Here is a 17,734-nt window from a genome sequence, read left to right on the forward strand (position 1 = left end):
GACAGTGACCGGAACCTCCCTTAAACGATGCCGTCGAGACGACTTTGGAACCCGCCGAAGGACCCGTCAACCTTCTTCGGGTCCCCCCGAAAACACCTTTTTCTACTTCTCGGGAAACGACTCGCCCAGCGACAGGTCCTTCGACGCGAGGCAATTATTGCTGATTTGATGAACCGTTCTTTTCCGAAATTCCGCCTTCTCGTCCGAAGTTGACAATTTTTGTCTCATATAAGCCCCGGACGCACAGGATGATGGGGCGTACAATACAAGAATTTAAGATGGGAAGGTGCTGAGGAAATCGGTTCGTCTGAACCTCAAATGTACGTTAGATCTGTTTGGATTCGCCTTCATTGAGAGAAGGCTGAAATAGTGTAATTTTTTATTGGCGGATTTGACGTCGAGCGGTCACAGCTCAGTACCTCGTCCCCAGAGGCATTCAGATATTTCACCGAAAGTATTCTTAATTCCAGGCTTAATAAGACTGCCTGGAAATTTAATGTTTAAGCCCGAAATACTTTGACATTTGAGAAGCCTTAATTCCAGCCAGCGTCTTCCAGGAATTCAGGGAATTTAAAAACTCCGCCACGAGTCTGCCCCTAATTTCACCCCCTTTTTGTTTCCCGGGGAACTTCTGTTCCGGAAACACTCGTGCTCAAAGGAACGCGAGAACCAAATTCCGCGGGTTCTCTCTCTCTCTCTCTTCTTTTTTTCTCTTTTCTTTTTGCAGGAAACCCGACCTTTCGGATTTCCCTCCGCGGAGTGGGTGCTTTAATCTGGATGGAATTACGAGGGCTTTTAGTCCGCATTTTCTTTCACGTGCCGGCGCGCACGGAGTCGGTTGCAGGGTGGATGTACAAACACGGTTTCGCTCCTGCTCGATGGGGATCGTTAAACGGCCTCGTCCCCTCCCAAGACGCTCAACATTCCCAACGAGTCGTAACTATCAATGAAATTACCATCATCCCCAAGGTAACGCCGCTCTCTTCCCATCCTTGCTGGGGTTTAGCCAAGCACTCGTCCGATTCAGCCCCTCGTTCCCTCTGCCGTTGACAAGCTCAGTAGGTAGATAATTCCTCCGCCGTTTTATCCACCCTTCGACCGCGACAGGGGGTCGTCAAGACCATGGAAGTTGCGACTCAGAAAACTCCGGGAAAATCTGCGGTAAACTCGGGATTAAACGCTCGCTACGCCAATTTCTTGGCATCGCGGGCATCTCCCCTCTTCGTGCTTTCCTCCCTTCCTTCTATTTTTTTCTTCCCCCCTACGGTTAGTTACGGTTTCCGCCCTCTCCATAATCGACGTAACTAGATCCCCAGGGATGAATCTATACTACGAAAGTATCGATACTTTCTCTGATTGCTTGCAAAGACGTATCGACACCTACCTGCTCGTATCAAATGAAAGTAGCCGCAAATCTACAATCCGAAGATGTATTAGCCAGTGAATTTCTTTATTAATCAAGATATACCTTTTTTCTTGGTCGGTTTAATGTTCGAGTAGGTGCAAAAGAAAAATCAGTGATATACCTCATTGTGTCGAAGTGACACGGTGATGTTTCGACGAAACGATCCCAACGAGCTCTCTTGTTGGCATTGAATTATGAGCTGGCCATTAATTAACGCGTATCATTCGGCAAACCCGAAATGCTAATAATTATCTGACACCGAATAGAGACGGGAAAAGTTTGATGGTTCGAGGGATCGTTGAGCCGCAGGTTACTTGTGACTTGTTAAATGCAATTACCTGCCCTCTGTGGTACGAGTTCTCCGTTTCACGTCTTGGAACGAGGCGGACCCGACACGGCGGGGAGAGCATTCTGGAGTTATTGCCTATTTCCTCGTTCTTTTTTTTTTATTTCCGTCTTCTAGGCGAGTCACGGGGGCCTCTTTCATCATGTTCCCTCGGCTCTATAAACAAAATGTTTGCTCATCCTCGGGAACCGTTCCATCCGCGCATCAGCCGGAGAAAGGCCGTTTTCCCCGGGAAATTGTAGCCCCCATTTATCGGCATTAATTCCGTGTCTTTCACCCCCCATCAGCTCTCTCGCCCCTTGCTTTTTCACCCCACTTTTCACGGCCCTGATGTAGGCAATTCAATTTCGCCACGTCGAGCATCATTATTCGAGCTGGACCTTTTCTGAAGGCTTCCTCCCTTCTCTCGCTCTTTCTCTCTCTCTCACTCGTCCGTTTCCGATCTTGAAGAGTCGAAAGCTCGTAACGAGCGACCAGACCGTCCGTTTTTAATTGCGACCAAATGAAGAGCGCGAGTATGGTCGAAGAAATAACTGGGCTTTGCTGAACCTGCGAAATGGAATCAGGGTCTCGACCTCCCACCGGAAAGAGGTTTCCTTGAAAACGAGAAATCCAGACACGTAAGATGCGATTAAATTGAATTGCGCCGCCGTATCGTAACCCGGAATTATGTTATTTCCCGTTAAATATTACAAATTATGCCACTCTCTTTAAACCTGGCACCGTGGAAACTAACCCACCCCCTTTAAAATCATCACGGGAAGGAGTAATCCCGCGCACATATTTTCAATTCATTTAAAATGTCGAGCCTTAATCTGTCGTAACAATAGGGGATTTGCTTAGCTTTTCGAATTTTAATTACCTGAATTTTTCGAGGGGATTGAGATAGTTCCGCTGGTAAATATTTTTATGGCTGCCATGAAAAATACGTTTGCTGCTTTGGAAAAGCTCTTTGAAGAGTGCGACGCACCTTACCTATATTTATCGTGATATCGTATTTATCCTTATCTTATCGGTGTCAAGACTCGTAAGTGTAAACGGTGTAAACTCCTTTATCAATCGATACTTTAAGAAAAAGTTAAAGTAAATAAATTCTCCCAAGTATTAAAACCATATATACATATCTTACTCTTGCGGAATCCGTTCCTTTTTGGTTTAAGTTCTGAACATGTGTTTCGGTGCACTTGTCCCCCTAGGCCGATCGACGTAAGTCGCTCAATTTAACGTAAACGCGCGATAAAACGAGCATCAATGCTGTACATTACTGCCAATCCAAGTCGCAATTTTCCAGTCGATCGCCCAATGTCCGGCAGACCTACGGCGGACGGCTACACCGGCCATTTGCATTGGCTTCGTTCCTTTTACCCGTGAATTCGAAAGGATTGCTCGGGTTCGTAAACCGACCCTCGTTTGATTTTACCGTCCCATAAATTTCGCCGTCCCGAACGTACAATGCTCAGGAATCCGAAATTCAGTGACGTTTCGTGTTGTTTACTGTGAAAGCATGACAACGACCCTCGGTAGTCTGCCTACCGGGCGCGGGCATTACTGCAATAACAGGGGTTGCTACCAAAGAGACACTTCTATTTCATTTAACTCTTTGTCCCCTTGATATGAAAGAGCGTCCCGAGCCGGCGTTACAATTACCCGGAGGACTGTCGGGTTTTTGCTGTTATTTCATCAAGCTCTTTGGCGGACTGCGTCACCGGCTGGCGAAAAGAATTCCGAAGAATTGTCCAAAACAAACGTTGAGTCGGCTCGCGAAAAAGGCATCGCTGCGCCGAGAGGGCGCACCGGTGGGAAGATGATTCGTTCGGGGAACACCGAGGGGGCTCAAAGGCGAGTCATTAGAGAGTCGTCCCCAGGTGGGGGGTGGAAGGAAAGGCGAAATAGTTGGAGAGGGAAAAAAAGGCGAGAAGGCCGCGACCCGGAGGAACGGCCGGGGGTGCGAACCTCCCCCGGTCGCTACTTGGCGTCCGGACAAAATCCCTCGGCATCGGGATACTTTAATTTCCACCGAGTCGAGAAACGTTACTTCCCCTGTAATTTATGCCGCGATTGTAATTTTCCCCTTTTTCCGCATCCACCTCGGCGGAAACCCCGAGAGGAGGGGAGGCCGCCTGCCGGTAAAGGCGGACGGCCGCGAAGAATTATAATGGCACCCTTTTTCAAATGCACAGCTGCGATTTACGTGCATCGGATAGCGATGAATCATATTTCATCCAAGGTAACTCTCCTTAAATCGCCGGAAGTTTTACCTCCCGAGCGTCGAGATCATTTCAGGGAAGGATCGGGAATTCTCCCTGCGGACCGATTTTGACAGTATTTTTTAGAGTTAAGAACTCAAAAATTATTGCACCCCTGCTACCAAATATCGTGGAGCGAGATGGGTGGTCAGTCTGCTCGATACGAGGGACTATTTACTTGGAAATCAGTGAAAACGATTTTCTTTCTTGAGAGTAGATTGCCTTCGAGTTCAAATGATAAACATTAATACAATTCGGTAACAAGGGACGTTCGGCCTGGACGACGTTTCCTGGGTGACGTTTATTCACACCTACCCTGTAATTCCGCTACATTTACGTGTATAATACGTACATTTCACTACTTTCTGTTTATTCAGATCCTTCCACAATTTTGTTTATCTTGCCAGCTTTATGGACATCCATTCTTCGGGTAACTTTACCTTGTGTACAGTTCATGCAGTGGCGATAACCCTTATCGATCACCGTTTCGTATCCATCACGTCGGCTCGGTACGTACTATTTCCCACTAATTATGCGCGGATACGCACTATTACTCCGTACTCGGAAACTTTACGATTATTACGCAAGTGGTAAACGAGTGGCCGATGACCCACGCGGTAATTTAAACAAATGGCATATCATCGGTGAATCGAGCATACATGTTGGATGTACTGTACGTTCCTATTTTCTAACTTTACGGCGAATATTTAATGCGTCCATGTTACCATATGTACGCAGAAAAATAATTCGCAGTCAGAACAAGAAATGTTACTCGTTTCAGCGAGGGTAAAACTTGAAAGTCGATCAGCAAAACCATTTTACCAGAAACGTTTTTGTTATATGGACACAAAAAAAAAATGTCGGGAATGGAACGCACCAGCTTATGTTACCTCTTGAGTATTCAAATGGCATTATCACCGAAAAGGGTATGGATGAATTTTATTTTATCGACGTCGATGAAATTTCTTAGCGCCTTTCATATCCTCTTAACAGCTTTTGACACAAAAAGGCGCACAGTCGTCCGTAAATAAACAGCTTCTTAGTTAGGTGAGAAAGCTGGCCTGCAGGTATCTACTTAGCTTGTAACAAGTCAGACCTCCCCAACGAGCCGGTAACTTTCTTCGTTAGCAGTGAAGTTGAAGCTGTAAAGTTGCAAAGTTCCGTCTGGGGCTTAGCAAGCGTCTGATATATTTATTTTATTTCCCGTCGCGTACACGATTCAATTACGAGGAGCAGACGTTGTCCTGGATGTCCAGCGTGGTTTTACGGAGGCACACCTCCGTAATGACAGTGCCGATTAATGCGAATGTAACCGGCGAGTTATGTCACTTTTGCGGGGTGGAAGGACGATTTCGGGATATTTTAGGGAAATACCGGGGGTTTACATAACGTCGGTTCGGACGTATCCAAGGTATACGGGATGGCGCAAACGGGGAACGAGATTTTGTCGCTACCTAAATCCTGGAATATATGAATACGCTTCCTGCCTCGAGAAATCGATATTCCATAAACGTGTAAATGTAACAAAGTCCAAATAACCGCGTCCCATGATCGATTCCTACCTTCGTCTTACAACGTCCTCGGGACTCGCAGGACACGTCCGCGTAAACGCGCTCATACGCGGATTCGCGGACAACTTTGGGAATAACAAATGCCTCCGGGAATCTGACGGGAGCCAAAGTTTCCGGACGGATTCGGGAATCCATTAAAACCCCTAATCCGAAACTCGTATTTCCTGGGGAGCCTCGGTACTTGTCGGCAGCCGGGAATCCCTCTGAATTTCCGAAACTCCTACGGGGAATCCTCGGAACATTTTTCATGTAAAGTTGACCGGGACTTTTCGCTCGGTATCTCTCGAGGGTGTCTCCTTCGGTTCTGAATGCTTCTCGAGGCCGGTTCTTATTACGAAATTAATATGTTTATTTGAAAATAAAAAGGAATGGTTTCTTTTTCTCGCTTTTTTGCGTTTTAGCGAGGAGAAATTACCATTACGGTCCTATTTACTTGCAATTAATCCTTAAAAAGGAACGGAAAAACGACCTTGTAGATCGTAAGACCCCCTTGAAAATATACCGACGAGCTTTTTCCTTTCTCGAAAAAGCACGTCAAGGATAAAGTGAGCCTCCTGTGAATGAAGTTCGAACAAGTGGAAATTACTTCTCGAGAATTACTGCTGTTTTAAATAGAGACTCCAAGAGTAGAGGCACATCCTCCTCGGGATATTAAAATCCCGATCCAAAACCACCCCCGAGTTTCGCGCGAGGGTACAATCCAAGACTCGCGGAGCCGAAGTTTTCCAATTATCCTAGGAGCGCAGTTCACCCAATTATTTCTCAATTGTACCCACTGTTCCAACTACCCTGGCACGTCTTTCGTAGACACCGAACCGAGCAAACGTGCTAAAGCGGGATTGGTCATGTTTTACACCCCATGCCTGGCAGGACATTTCCCAAAATGTACCGATACCCCGAACGGTCTCGCAAGGGGTGATCTCCCCCAGCCCCGCGAAACCGGCGTTTTTCGACCATCCCCGGCTACGCTCTCGGGGAATATTCCCCGTCAAGTAGATGCACCTCCATTTACGTCGAGGTGCTCGCAAGGCTGGCAGTGCGCACTCAAGATTAACCATTTTTTTATATCCCGTGTTGCTGCACCTTCGCGCCTCCACCTCGCCCCGGGGCTGCTTGGAATTCATTATAAGCGGGGATAAAAAAAGGGGGGCAGAGGAGGAGAGAGAAATATCTGTCAGCGAAACGACCGGGGAGTCTAGCTGGTGGCGTTTTCGCGCCCCGGAAGCGTTCGAAGGGTGCGAAATTAAGCGGCGAGGGCGCGACACGCTCGTAAAGTTGTCTCTCGTAGTTTTCCGTGGGAACGTCACGGGGGTGGGCGGCACCAACCGGGCCTACGGGGTAATTGAATTTCATATTTCGCTGCGTGCGAATTAACCCCCGACGCCTCGGCGGCCCCCGTATAATTAATTTCCATTTAACTTCGTCCTAGCGCCGGGCCCCGAGGAAAGTAGAAAGGCGACGGGGAACTTTCCGAAAGTCGGCCGGTCCGAGACCCGGTGCTCCTCGGTCTCCCTTCCTCCCGAGACACACTTTGTACAATTAAGTAGATTTGAAAGGACGATTTTATATGCGACGGGAGGTGCGGCTAAACGGTCCGTATAAATTCCCGGGGAATTCGAGAACGACGAGGGAGCTCGTGCTCCTTTTGTCGGACGTGACGGACCGCTGAGGAATGGTCCGGGAAAATTGCCGCCCGTGGAATAGAGGTCTCTTCGGCCGTTGGGGTGACGGTGGAAAATTCGTCTTTCGATTGGCTAGACCCCTTGACCCCTACGACCGATCTTTGCCACTCGCCAGGGAAAGAAAACACTGAAGAAGTGCAGTGAAGTTTTCAAATATCTCCGAGAAATGTCTTTTTTTTCGCTCCATTTTGTATTTCATTTTGTATTTTCTACTGACTGCATAAGGGCAGTCCTTGGACGAATAACTAAGAATAATTAATAATGTCTAATCATTCACTTTGATTTAGAAGTTTTATCTCCAACTGCACAGCGGCCGCACGTCGATATTTTTGGCCATTGTTTTATCGAAGTGGTTGGGAATTCATTATTTTGCAATTCGTTAGAAATAATGGGCGGTTAATCGCATCGGAGATTTATACCCGCCGAAATAGAGGGGGAACTATATTGTCAAATTTACTGTATTGAGGACATGTACGGATGAGCAAACACTTGTAGGATACAGTCTGTCAGGGGGCTTGTGCAGTTTCCCCAAATACAAATGATGAACCGCCCGTTATACCGTAATTCCAGTTTGTCAGATTAACAGTACCAGGGGTCATATTCTGAAATTTATTGCCGGTACCGCAGAGACCCCTAATGGATGAAGTAAAATGAAATATCGCGGAAAGGAACGAAAGATATCCGGGATCTATGATCGCTTAATCGCCTGGAAAGTAACCCCTCGATCGCAGGAAATAGATTTTAATCCATTTTGATATTGAATAATTGTTGCGGCAGCGAATTTAAAAATAGCGTTCGTGATCATGTTAGTTATAAAAATATCCCATTTCTTGTTTATTAATTTTTTAATACTCTTGATACCTCGGCGGGCATGCAGCACGTATAACGTGTAACATATGATGTTACGGCTGAAATTGTGTTTCAGCCATTTTTGTTGCCAAGAACCAATTTTCTCACTATCTCGCGTCCTTGTTACGGCGCGGAGTAATTGCCTTTTTATATAGCATTTAAAGGTACCAAGCGGGTGCCAATCCTTAAGTAAAACCTCTTTTCCGAGCTGATAAAGAGCCGTAAAGAATGTAACTGTTAATGGAAACTGCCCGTTTCCAGCACCGGGGTATTAATGGAAGACTGACTGAAATGGAGAGAGAATTCCCTTGTCGGGAACTATTCGATCTCGTAACTCGTTTTAATTTGTAGGAAATGGAGTTAAAATGAAGTTGGACAGGCGGATACGTCCGCACTCTCTTTGCATCTATTTTTAACATGTAATTCACGGTTAAATCTGTACCCCTAGAAAATGTCCCAAAATGTGAAATAACGGCGAAATGAAGTTCAATGCCTGCTACGCGTATGTTTCTGTAAGGAAGATCTTTCATTTTGTAACAATACACCTGTAATTCCTGAAATAAAATTGTAAACCCGTTTCCTTTTTATTGATTGATGTTGGCTTAGCATTTGGGGATGGCAATGATAGTCTGTCAAAAGTGTTGAACCTAGTGCCAACTTCTTAGGTCCTTCATCTCAGAAATCGGTAGCAATCAGGGTGTCCATTTGACTCACCGAGGAATTCGGATTAGGATTTCGGGAGTGCCTTGCGAGGTTGTGTCTATGCGCGGCATTGTCGAAAATCCAGAGTGACCCCTTATTGCACGTGCCCATCGGTTACCATGTACTCCAGGGAGAATTGTTCATTGTCCTAATTCTCGATTGAACACGGAAACTCCATCTGGCCTGATACACCCGTTTATAATGAGCTCCATTTATTTCATTTCATTAAATCTATTCGTGCGATTATGAAGTGCATTCATTAAATTTCGATATTGCCTATTTAGCAAATCATCTGCATGAAGTTAATTCCAGTCCATCTGGAACCTCATCGTTGAGTCTTCGCCGTATTAACTTTTCGAATAATTTACAGCGCAACCATTGTTGAACGTTCGGAGCTCGGGCGTCGAATATCAATTTTGACTTGGCGAACGTCGACCGGAAACCATTTGTCTCTCGGAAATGTCTTTCTAAACGCGTTTTATGCCTGTGCCGGCACAGTAAATGCGTTCCGGAATCGGTCGAAAGATTCCGCATGTCGTTCCGAACGAGCGTGGGGGCTCTTTTCGTTTTCCCCACTTTTTTCTCCTTTTCCTTCGGAGGACCCCCAGGGGCCGAACTTCTGGGGCATTCGTTCCCCTAGCGTTCGGAGCGTCGGTACGCCTCGTATTCGAGGAAAATATTTCTCTCGAGAACCTCGATACGAGGGAGCCATTTGGGGAACGTATCGTGGAGAAATCTCTTCTGGAAAGTCTCGCGTATAACTTACGGGAATCACGGCGGATCGATATGAAAAACCGCTTTGGGAGCTTCAACTTTCGATCCGCTTGCGGATGGATATCCATTATTTTTTGGCCCCCCTGCTGAGATTGGATCTCTTGAATACGGAAAACGTGGAGGGACGACGTTCTTGCGGCTGGTCGTTGAATGCACGCCGAAAAAGGCGAGAAAAAATGAACGCTCGGTAGGGCTCGGCTTCGTCGGCGAAATTTCGAAGAACACGATATCGGCGATATCGGGCATTTTGGAATTCTTATCTCCATTTATTTTTATCAGATTCCGGCATTATCATCGAACGCGACGTACAATTGAAAACGAGAATTTTTAGCCAGCTGGACATTGCATTAAAAGTGGTTGTAATCGTATTTTGTACAGTGGCTCTTGAAATGAAAAGCGGGCAAATGTATACTACGTTTCGGAGCACACCATAATTGGTGTACGAAAGATTTTGAAATTCAGTATTCGTGCCCTTCGAAATTCGTATACTTGTATACTGAATTCCCGAATGTAATTGTATAGAAAATTCCGATAATCGTAGGTTGAACACAATTCGACTACATGTGTATTGTAATTAGAACATATTTTTAACAGTGCACTGTATTTTCTCGCGTTACATTATACTGCGTATATATTGTAACGAGAAGCTCAAATGGAACCTCTCCTTCAACATTCATAAATCACGGCGGCCGGGTCTTGCATGAAGTTTCTTTTACTTTTCATTTCCGACATTACATACGCATCATGTACGCCCACGTGTGATGAGCGCATGATGACTCGCATGAGAGCAAAATTCCTGGGATGGAGAAATGTTTCTCTCGTTTCGGTATTCGGAGAGGTTGTTAGCTGTATCTTTCATTAGATGGAGCATTTGCGGAATGCATAGATAGCCATGAAAACGGTCCCGAATCCGTTTCTAATCACTCGGACCATCATTGTTGCAGGCACACACTCCACTCCTCGCGGGGGATACAAGACACGTAAGTACAGATTTTGGAGCTTGGATGCTGTGCATGTTCCCAGATTCTTCCTCTTCTATCCGAACATAATCATTTTTAGCTCCGCTTTTTTCCTATCTGCCTCTTTGATATACCTCTTGTCGCTTGATTTAAACATTGGCTGATTGTACAGTGAAATCTTAGGTTGTCCAAAAAGTTCTTACGGCTCTATTCAATCGTATTAATTTTGTCATCAGAAAGCGCATTGTAAGCACAACATTCGTAACTCTTGTGGGCCGCGAATTTGCTCATTCGGCAATTTTTTATTGTCGCGGAACAGAATGTCGATGCATGCATCGCTTGTATACGGTGGCTCGAATTTTTTTTTACGATCGTCTCATTTTTACACATTACGTCGGCATGCTTCTTTTACAGCCAACTCGTTACCCGCGTCGAGTTTGCTGCACTCGACGGTACTGCCAATTTTTACGAGGGATGCTGAGCAAAGCATATGTTTATCTTATGTCAACAACTTGTCGACACTGCGCGAGTGGAGTGCATGCAATTCACATTACGGTTCTCGTAAACATGTTCGACTCGTTTCTATTTTACCGATATGCCTTCATCGGCTAGATCGCGAAACGTGAATCATTTAATGCCGTGAGAAATGATGGCAATTCTGATACGTAGACGCATTTAAGTTCATAAAAGATCAAGTGAGCGAGCTGTAATTAATTTTTTTATTAAATTGATTTCGCCACAGTTTCCTTTTAATGCGAGTGGCAGAGCGTTAAAATGATCATAAATTTCATGGGATTTAAGGGTAGAGAGTTGTATTAAAATGACAAATTTGGTATGATTTAAATTAGTATGTGGTGTATAAACGAGCTTCAAATTGTAGGACATTTTATCGGAGATTTTTTAAATCAGCTTGTGAAATTAAAGTCATGTACATTAAATAGTGTTATAAAGTCAGTATGCCGTATCCGAATAAAACGTCTGATACATGATTCATAAATTTATTACAGCTTCTTTTTCTTTTAACACCGTATTTAAATTGCTCTCGGTGTCGTACGCCCTGTTCTATCGGTTTTGCAATTTAATTCCGTAGAAGTAATTAAAAATAATGTACATTTCACGCTTTGCTCCTCGGATAAATTTGCAAGTGCCTTTTGTACTTACCTTGAGTCTAATATGTCTACGTGACGAGTAGTAGCTTTTATGTTGAGACCTTCGTTTCGATTTGTTTTCTCATTGTATCCCGAGGTGTGAAACAAAACGTTTCGTTGTCAGGTGGAAGGAAGGTTATATTTCGCTGCGACTGTAGTTTATTTTAAGTCGATTGCATTTCATCAAAAAGTGATTTATGGGACCTGCTATCTCGAGTGCAGGTAGATCACCTGGGCACATTTTATTAAGACATTTAATTTGAATTGCAGCAGCGGCGCGGTTACATTAATAGCTTGTAATAGTAAAAGTTTCGATGTGCAATTTTCGAGATTTCGTTGGTTTCCTCCTAACAAGAGTGGCGACGTGTAGCGACATTGTTTCATACTTCTGGAAACGAGCTGAACCACTACGACCTAATCGCACCGAAAATTACTCAAGCCAACTTCATCCAATTCCCCGACGATTGGCTGCGCTGCCAAGTCGAGAACTTCGATAGAGATAACGATAGTCAAAATTACTTCCGGACCTCGAGTAACAGACCGAACTAACTCCCTATCGATAATGCGAGTTCGTAATCTACATCCGCGAGATGTGCAAAAGTCAAGTACGGGTACTCTCTCGTTCACGTGCAAATTATTAATCGATCCAACACTGACGTGGAACCATTCGTGCCGATGCCAGCCTTACCATACATTTTCTGTACAATCTGTCTTATTAAACTTTTTACCTCAAATTCAACCACGTAAATATGGAGGCGCTAAAGTAGGTCCTGGAACTCACGAAATTTCATTTTTCATCAAAAATTCATTTACTTATAATATCGTAGAACCAACATAGCGTGGCTCGTGCACGTTTCCGATGTTTTACGTTTCTTGGATAGGCTTCATCATTAGTTTACCGAAGTGACATATGGAACGCTTCAGTTTGTATAATTATCAACGTAGACTGTAAAAGACTTCAAGATAAATATAAATGTCTAGCTATCACGGCCAGCTAGTTATCGGTGATCCAGTCACGTCCGACGCGAGGTCGGAAAGTCTGGGAGAGAAATTCGGTCGCGGAAACCTTGTTAGTCGCAATTCGGCCATCCAGTCGAGTCCGCGTTTCTCGGATCCCGGAAAACGGGTCTCCGTGCCAAGGTCAGGGCAAGAGGTAAGAAAATCACTAGGGGGTGCAGGAAGTGCATCGGGAAAGATAAACCTCGCGGAAGTATTTCCCCGGGGGGGCCTCTGCAGGGAGGCATTGCATCGATTTCAGGAAGGGACCCGGGGGTCGAGGACTCGAAGGACGGCCTCGACGATGGTTGAACTTTTTCGCCGAGAGCGCCCGCGGGCGCGACCTAAATCTCCCGGTCCTCTCTAGTGCCCACGGGCTAAACTTCGGGGGCACTTCCCGTTTACCGGGAGTTTTCTACTCCGCGACGGCTCCTCGAATGATTCATAGAAGGTCTAATTCGATTTGTAGCCCGGCGAAATATTCCGGGAATATTCGCCGGGCCATTCGTCATACCCTGACGGCGCGGAGAGGCTTCGCCACCGGAGGTGCCTCCACCGACGCCGAGTTTGCCAAATGGGCCAAACTGCCGCTAACCACCGGAAGTTGGCCTCTCTCTCTCGCTCCCTCGGGCAGCTCTCTCGCTCGCCTTCTGCCCTTGGCGCGGATCGCGTAAATCAAGGGACGTGGGGAAAAAAAGGTACGCCCAGACGGACGAATCGCCAGCCAGATCGAGTTTCTGCCGAATCCGGTGGATTCGCCTCACCGGATCGTATTCGGTCCATTGATCTCCCTCTTACGGTTTTGGCGGGAGAGGGGACGAAACGACTGAAAAAAATCGCTCTCGTCCCCAAGAATTCATTATAAGGGGACGTGGAGATTTTCCTACCTGGAAATGCTTAGGCCGTGTCCGAATTCGCTTTAGTACATAGTATATACTACATACTAAATGCTTGGGGTTTGAGCATCACTTGTATGCATACGACGCACGTGCGCAAAAGAGTGTCGGCTTATGCGCGCCGATTTTAAATGAATTTTGATTGCTGGTAAAAGCGTCCTCGTTATATCTGTGCTGGCGTCATATAATTAGTTATTTCATGTAACATTGGAATATGCTGTACAAAATTAGTAGTCACCCTGCTGCAAAAATGCGATAAATCTAATTACATTGATAAATAAACGGAGATATGGGCACCCTTTAGATCATCTACCACCCTCGTTTCCACTCCTTCCGAAAGTGAAAATCAAAATTTCGTCTTACATGCGCCCGGTAGATTTGAACGAAGCGCATTTCCGCCAAATTTCGTGTTTGTAAATGAAACAGTCTTCGATAAAAAAAAAAACCCTTGTTAACGAGAATTTATATCTTAAGGAAAATTTCACCTCTCTAGGTCCGGCGGTTTGGGCCGGACGTTGGTTATCTCGAAGTCAGGGAGTCAGGATTTCAAATAGAGATTTGACGCCTCGGGGATCGTTTTCACGTCACCTTAAATGGGAAAAAACCTGAAGGTACCTTCCTCGCGAACCGTCAGGACCAGGATCTCTTCGGTCATTTGTGCCTTTCCGGTAGAAAGCGTGTCTCGCGGGGGAGGAAAAAGCACGACGAAAGCTGAGATTGTCGCGAGAATTGATCGATACCATCCGCTTAATAGACTCTCCCGACCTCCCCCGGGTGACGTACTTCATCCGGAAGCCATGGCGGTCCCCGTGGAACAGATATTCGGCTTTTAGCCGAAACGAATTCCCGACTTGCGTAATGTCGTGCTCCGTGCCGGAAAAGTAGGAACTCACGTACGCCCCGACACGCTCGCGCGTCCACCCCAGGATTCGGCAGGATCCTAATTCCATTACGAGATCCGGACTTCCTCTCCGATATTTATCCCTCCTGGTCGGTGAGCTTCCAGCTTGCAACTCGTCCCGGGCGTCTCTGCCCGGAACACCGTGGGTTAGTTATGACGTCGGTCCTCGCCGCTTCCCGTCACTCGACGGGGCGACGTCCCCGAGGGTGACGGCCGACGGGGGCAAAACCGAGCCGTCGACCGGCCCTGCGAGGTGTCATTTCGGCTGTCAAACCCGCTGACGCACCCTCCTTCCTCCGGCGGCAAATTGCCGAGATTAACCGGATGGATTATGAATCCGAATGTCTACTTCCCTCGCCCGGAAGGAATCCCTTAAGTGCCTATTTCGCGCCACCGAGAGGCTCCACCCTTTCCTCCCTTTTCCCATGGAAGGTGCGGATGAAGCGTTGCATCCGCTGGCCTAGGAGTGGAAGAAAAGGAAAATCCGTGGCGTGGGTTTTCAACCACGCTTCTTGAGCTTCTGAAACTATCTGAATTGTTTCACACTTGTTCTCATGGAATCGTGTACATCGTGAAAAAAAAAAAATCAGAAATGTCCAGCCTTCCTAAATCCGCCATTGTTAAACATTTTCAAGCTTCTTTTTATTAAATTCTCCGTAAAATAAAATGAAACAGCCCCGTGACCAAATACTTCCCATACCTCTTTATTCTCTTTTATGAACACCAACTTTTATAAATACACATTTCACAAACCTACTAACCCCCTTAATGTCACCATTCATCTTTTGTTTTTTGTTACGTTGGACAAGAAACGTCAAGTTTTTTTTCGCGTCGAGTATTATTCCACGTTTCGCTTACGCCGTTGTATGTACTGTAAGATTTCTGCGAAGCCCAAAAGTTAATCCATCTTTGTTCGTCAAGTTGGAAAAGTTCACTCGAAAGGTCCTCGGGTCGAAGAGCTTGGAGGGTAGCTCCACTACCCTCGACGTTTCCATTTGCACGAGCAATCGATTCGTCGCCGAGAATTGACTTCCCTCCCTCGCATCTCGAGTACTTCGCGCACACCTGACGTCAACCCTTTCCTCCTTCCCAGCGGACGATCTCGGTAGGATTTGCCGAATTTTTTTCCCTAATCGAAATGGATACTAAATAAATACCCATATACTTTTTTAACATAAAAATAAATTACCTCCATCTCTACCCTGACTTTATGACTGATGTTAGACTAAACGTCCAAAATAAGACGAAACAGATTAATATTCAAAGCACAATTATTGTCATAAAAATATAACTCGAAGTATGCGCTTTAAAACGATGTACAACGCGGACATAAAGGAAAAACAACTTTATTGGAAAACAAAGCGTCAAGTCTCGAACGGCAAAAGCCGCAATAACATTCTGAACATCCCACTACAGCCGGAAACATCACCGCCGATTAAAGCCTCCACTAAACCCAGAATTGATATCGCAATTGGCCCAAAAATCCCACCCCGTATCGGCAAATCGCTCATCCCATAATCCAAAAGAATCGCCCCTACATCCCGCCCTTCGGTCAACAATAAATTCTCGCGCAAAGTCCAGCTCGTAGCCCGCCGGATATTTCGAAAATAACAGGTGCATCAATTGCGTACCGTGTCAACTGCCCGTTTCATTATACGCATCCCCCCGGACACGTACGCGAGGGATGAATGATTTAAAACGAAAGATAAACTGGGAAGTTACCCCCGCATTTACACGGTCTAGGTGCTCCAACCCCACCGTGGGCGGTCCCCGGTGGTTTTCCTGGGGTTCCTACAGGAACGGCGCACCGAGGCCGCATCGTCGCGGCCCGGTAAATGCAGTTTTGCAATTTCGAGTAAACACGCCTTTTCCCTCGTTAGCGCTTTGAAGCACAGGCTTACCGAAGCACAGGCATCGGTAAGTTTTCCCATTTGTGCGAGAGCGCCCGCCCCGATACAGGGAATTTCTATGCAAAACGCTGTCGGCGTCCGACGGAAATTGGGATGGATGCCGTCGCGGGCGTCGCCGACGACGAGGTCGACGGTGACGTCGTTCCGGGAACGTATTATGTCCCGAGGGTCTAACCATTTCGCCGGGAACATCTAATGGCGGGCGCCTCTTCTTACGTCGGCGATGTATAATGCGAGCGCGGGTCCACTGGACTCGTTTCTTCGTTTTTCTTTTCTTTTCCTTTTCTTCTTTTTTACTCCCTCACGGACTGGCCTCGGTTATTATCGACCTAAGCGCTGCCCTCGAGGACACTTCGTAATCTGCTGTCTCCTCGTGTTTGAACTGCCGACCCGGTTCCGTTCTGGGTTAACTGCGGAATCGTCCTGATGAGGAGTCGAAGGTCTGCACGCGGACAGGTATTGTATCGAGGTATTGTTTACCTGACTCTGGGATAAAAGGGAATTGTGCTTTATTTGTCCTGGGGCAGTTTGGTTGCCTCCGTGAAATGTGAAACATATGAATACCGTATTGGACCGCGTGGAATCCATTATTTTGTCATTTCATACTGGACCCCTCTTGCTAACTTAGTCGAGGGGTGGTTAAGAAACAGAATTCTTTTAAAACCTCAGCAGACCGAGTTTTATATATAAAAAAAAAGAAAAAGAAAACTAAAAAAACCTGAGTTGTGGGCTTGCAAGCGCCCAAGCCGAAGGTGAGTTTAATTATTCTACGCTTTTCCTTACTTTTCCAAGATTGTCTATTTTTTTTGTCTTGCAAATAGGTACGATGGGTTCGAGTTATTTCTTTCGACGCGGAAATGCCCTCAGGGGTATGTTAGGCTATTCGAATAGTCGACTGCAGCGAGCATCTCCCTGGGGAACTTCCTTCCTGAACTAGTTCCTGGCTTTAGGGTTCTGGGATTTATTGGCCTCGTTTCGCACCCATTTGCAGGCCCATTGTCGCTTTAGTTGACCGTTCGACATTTCGGAGGGATCCGCGCCAGCGGGAGGCAACGATTCTCTTATTCGACAGTTGTAATTGGGAATATTGCGGATCCAACCCTTTTGCCGAACAAGAGCGAGGGAGCGACCAATGGGTGACTTCGCCGAAACGCGATGTCGGGAATTGTTTTCGATCACCTCGATAATCTCTGATTGATACTAGATTGATAAATAAATAACCGGGCCCATGCGGTAAGCCGATTGTTCGCGTAATCGGCGCGCATATAATCGATCACCCTGTTAACAGCCATTCGTATAATTGAGTTTCCGCGACGATGACTTCCGGCTTGGCGGGGCTTAACGAAAAA

At 46.1% G+C, this 17,734-nt stretch overlaps 1 protein-coding gene across 19 annotated transcripts in view; it reads left to right on the forward strand.

Moving 5' to 3' along the window:
• Nucleotides 1-17,734, forward strand: part of LOC105697563 (disks large 1 tumor suppressor protein) — a 487,904-nt gene that overhangs the window by 380,099 nt on the left and 90,071 nt on the right. For 17 of the 19 annotated variants that reach the window (XM_012420943.2, XM_012420948.2, XM_012420951.2 and 14 more), the window contains one exon: nt 10,520-10,555. The exons of the other annotated variants lie outside the window; for them this stretch is intronic. In XM_012420943.2, coding sequence (XP_012276366.1) covers nt 10,520-10,555 — 36 coding nt within the window. The remainder of the gene's footprint in view (nt 1-10,519; nt 10,556-17,734) is intronic. 19 annotated transcript variants of the gene reach the window in all.

The sequence above is a fragment of the Orussus abietinus genome, unplaced genomic scaffold, assembly GCF_000612105.2.
Source record: "Orussus abietinus isolate OABI.00-Male unplaced genomic scaffold, Oabi_2.0 scaffold21, whole genome shotgun sequence".
In the NCBI taxonomy this organism is placed as follows: domain Eukaryota; kingdom Metazoa; phylum Arthropoda; class Insecta; order Hymenoptera; family Orussidae; genus Orussus; species Orussus abietinus.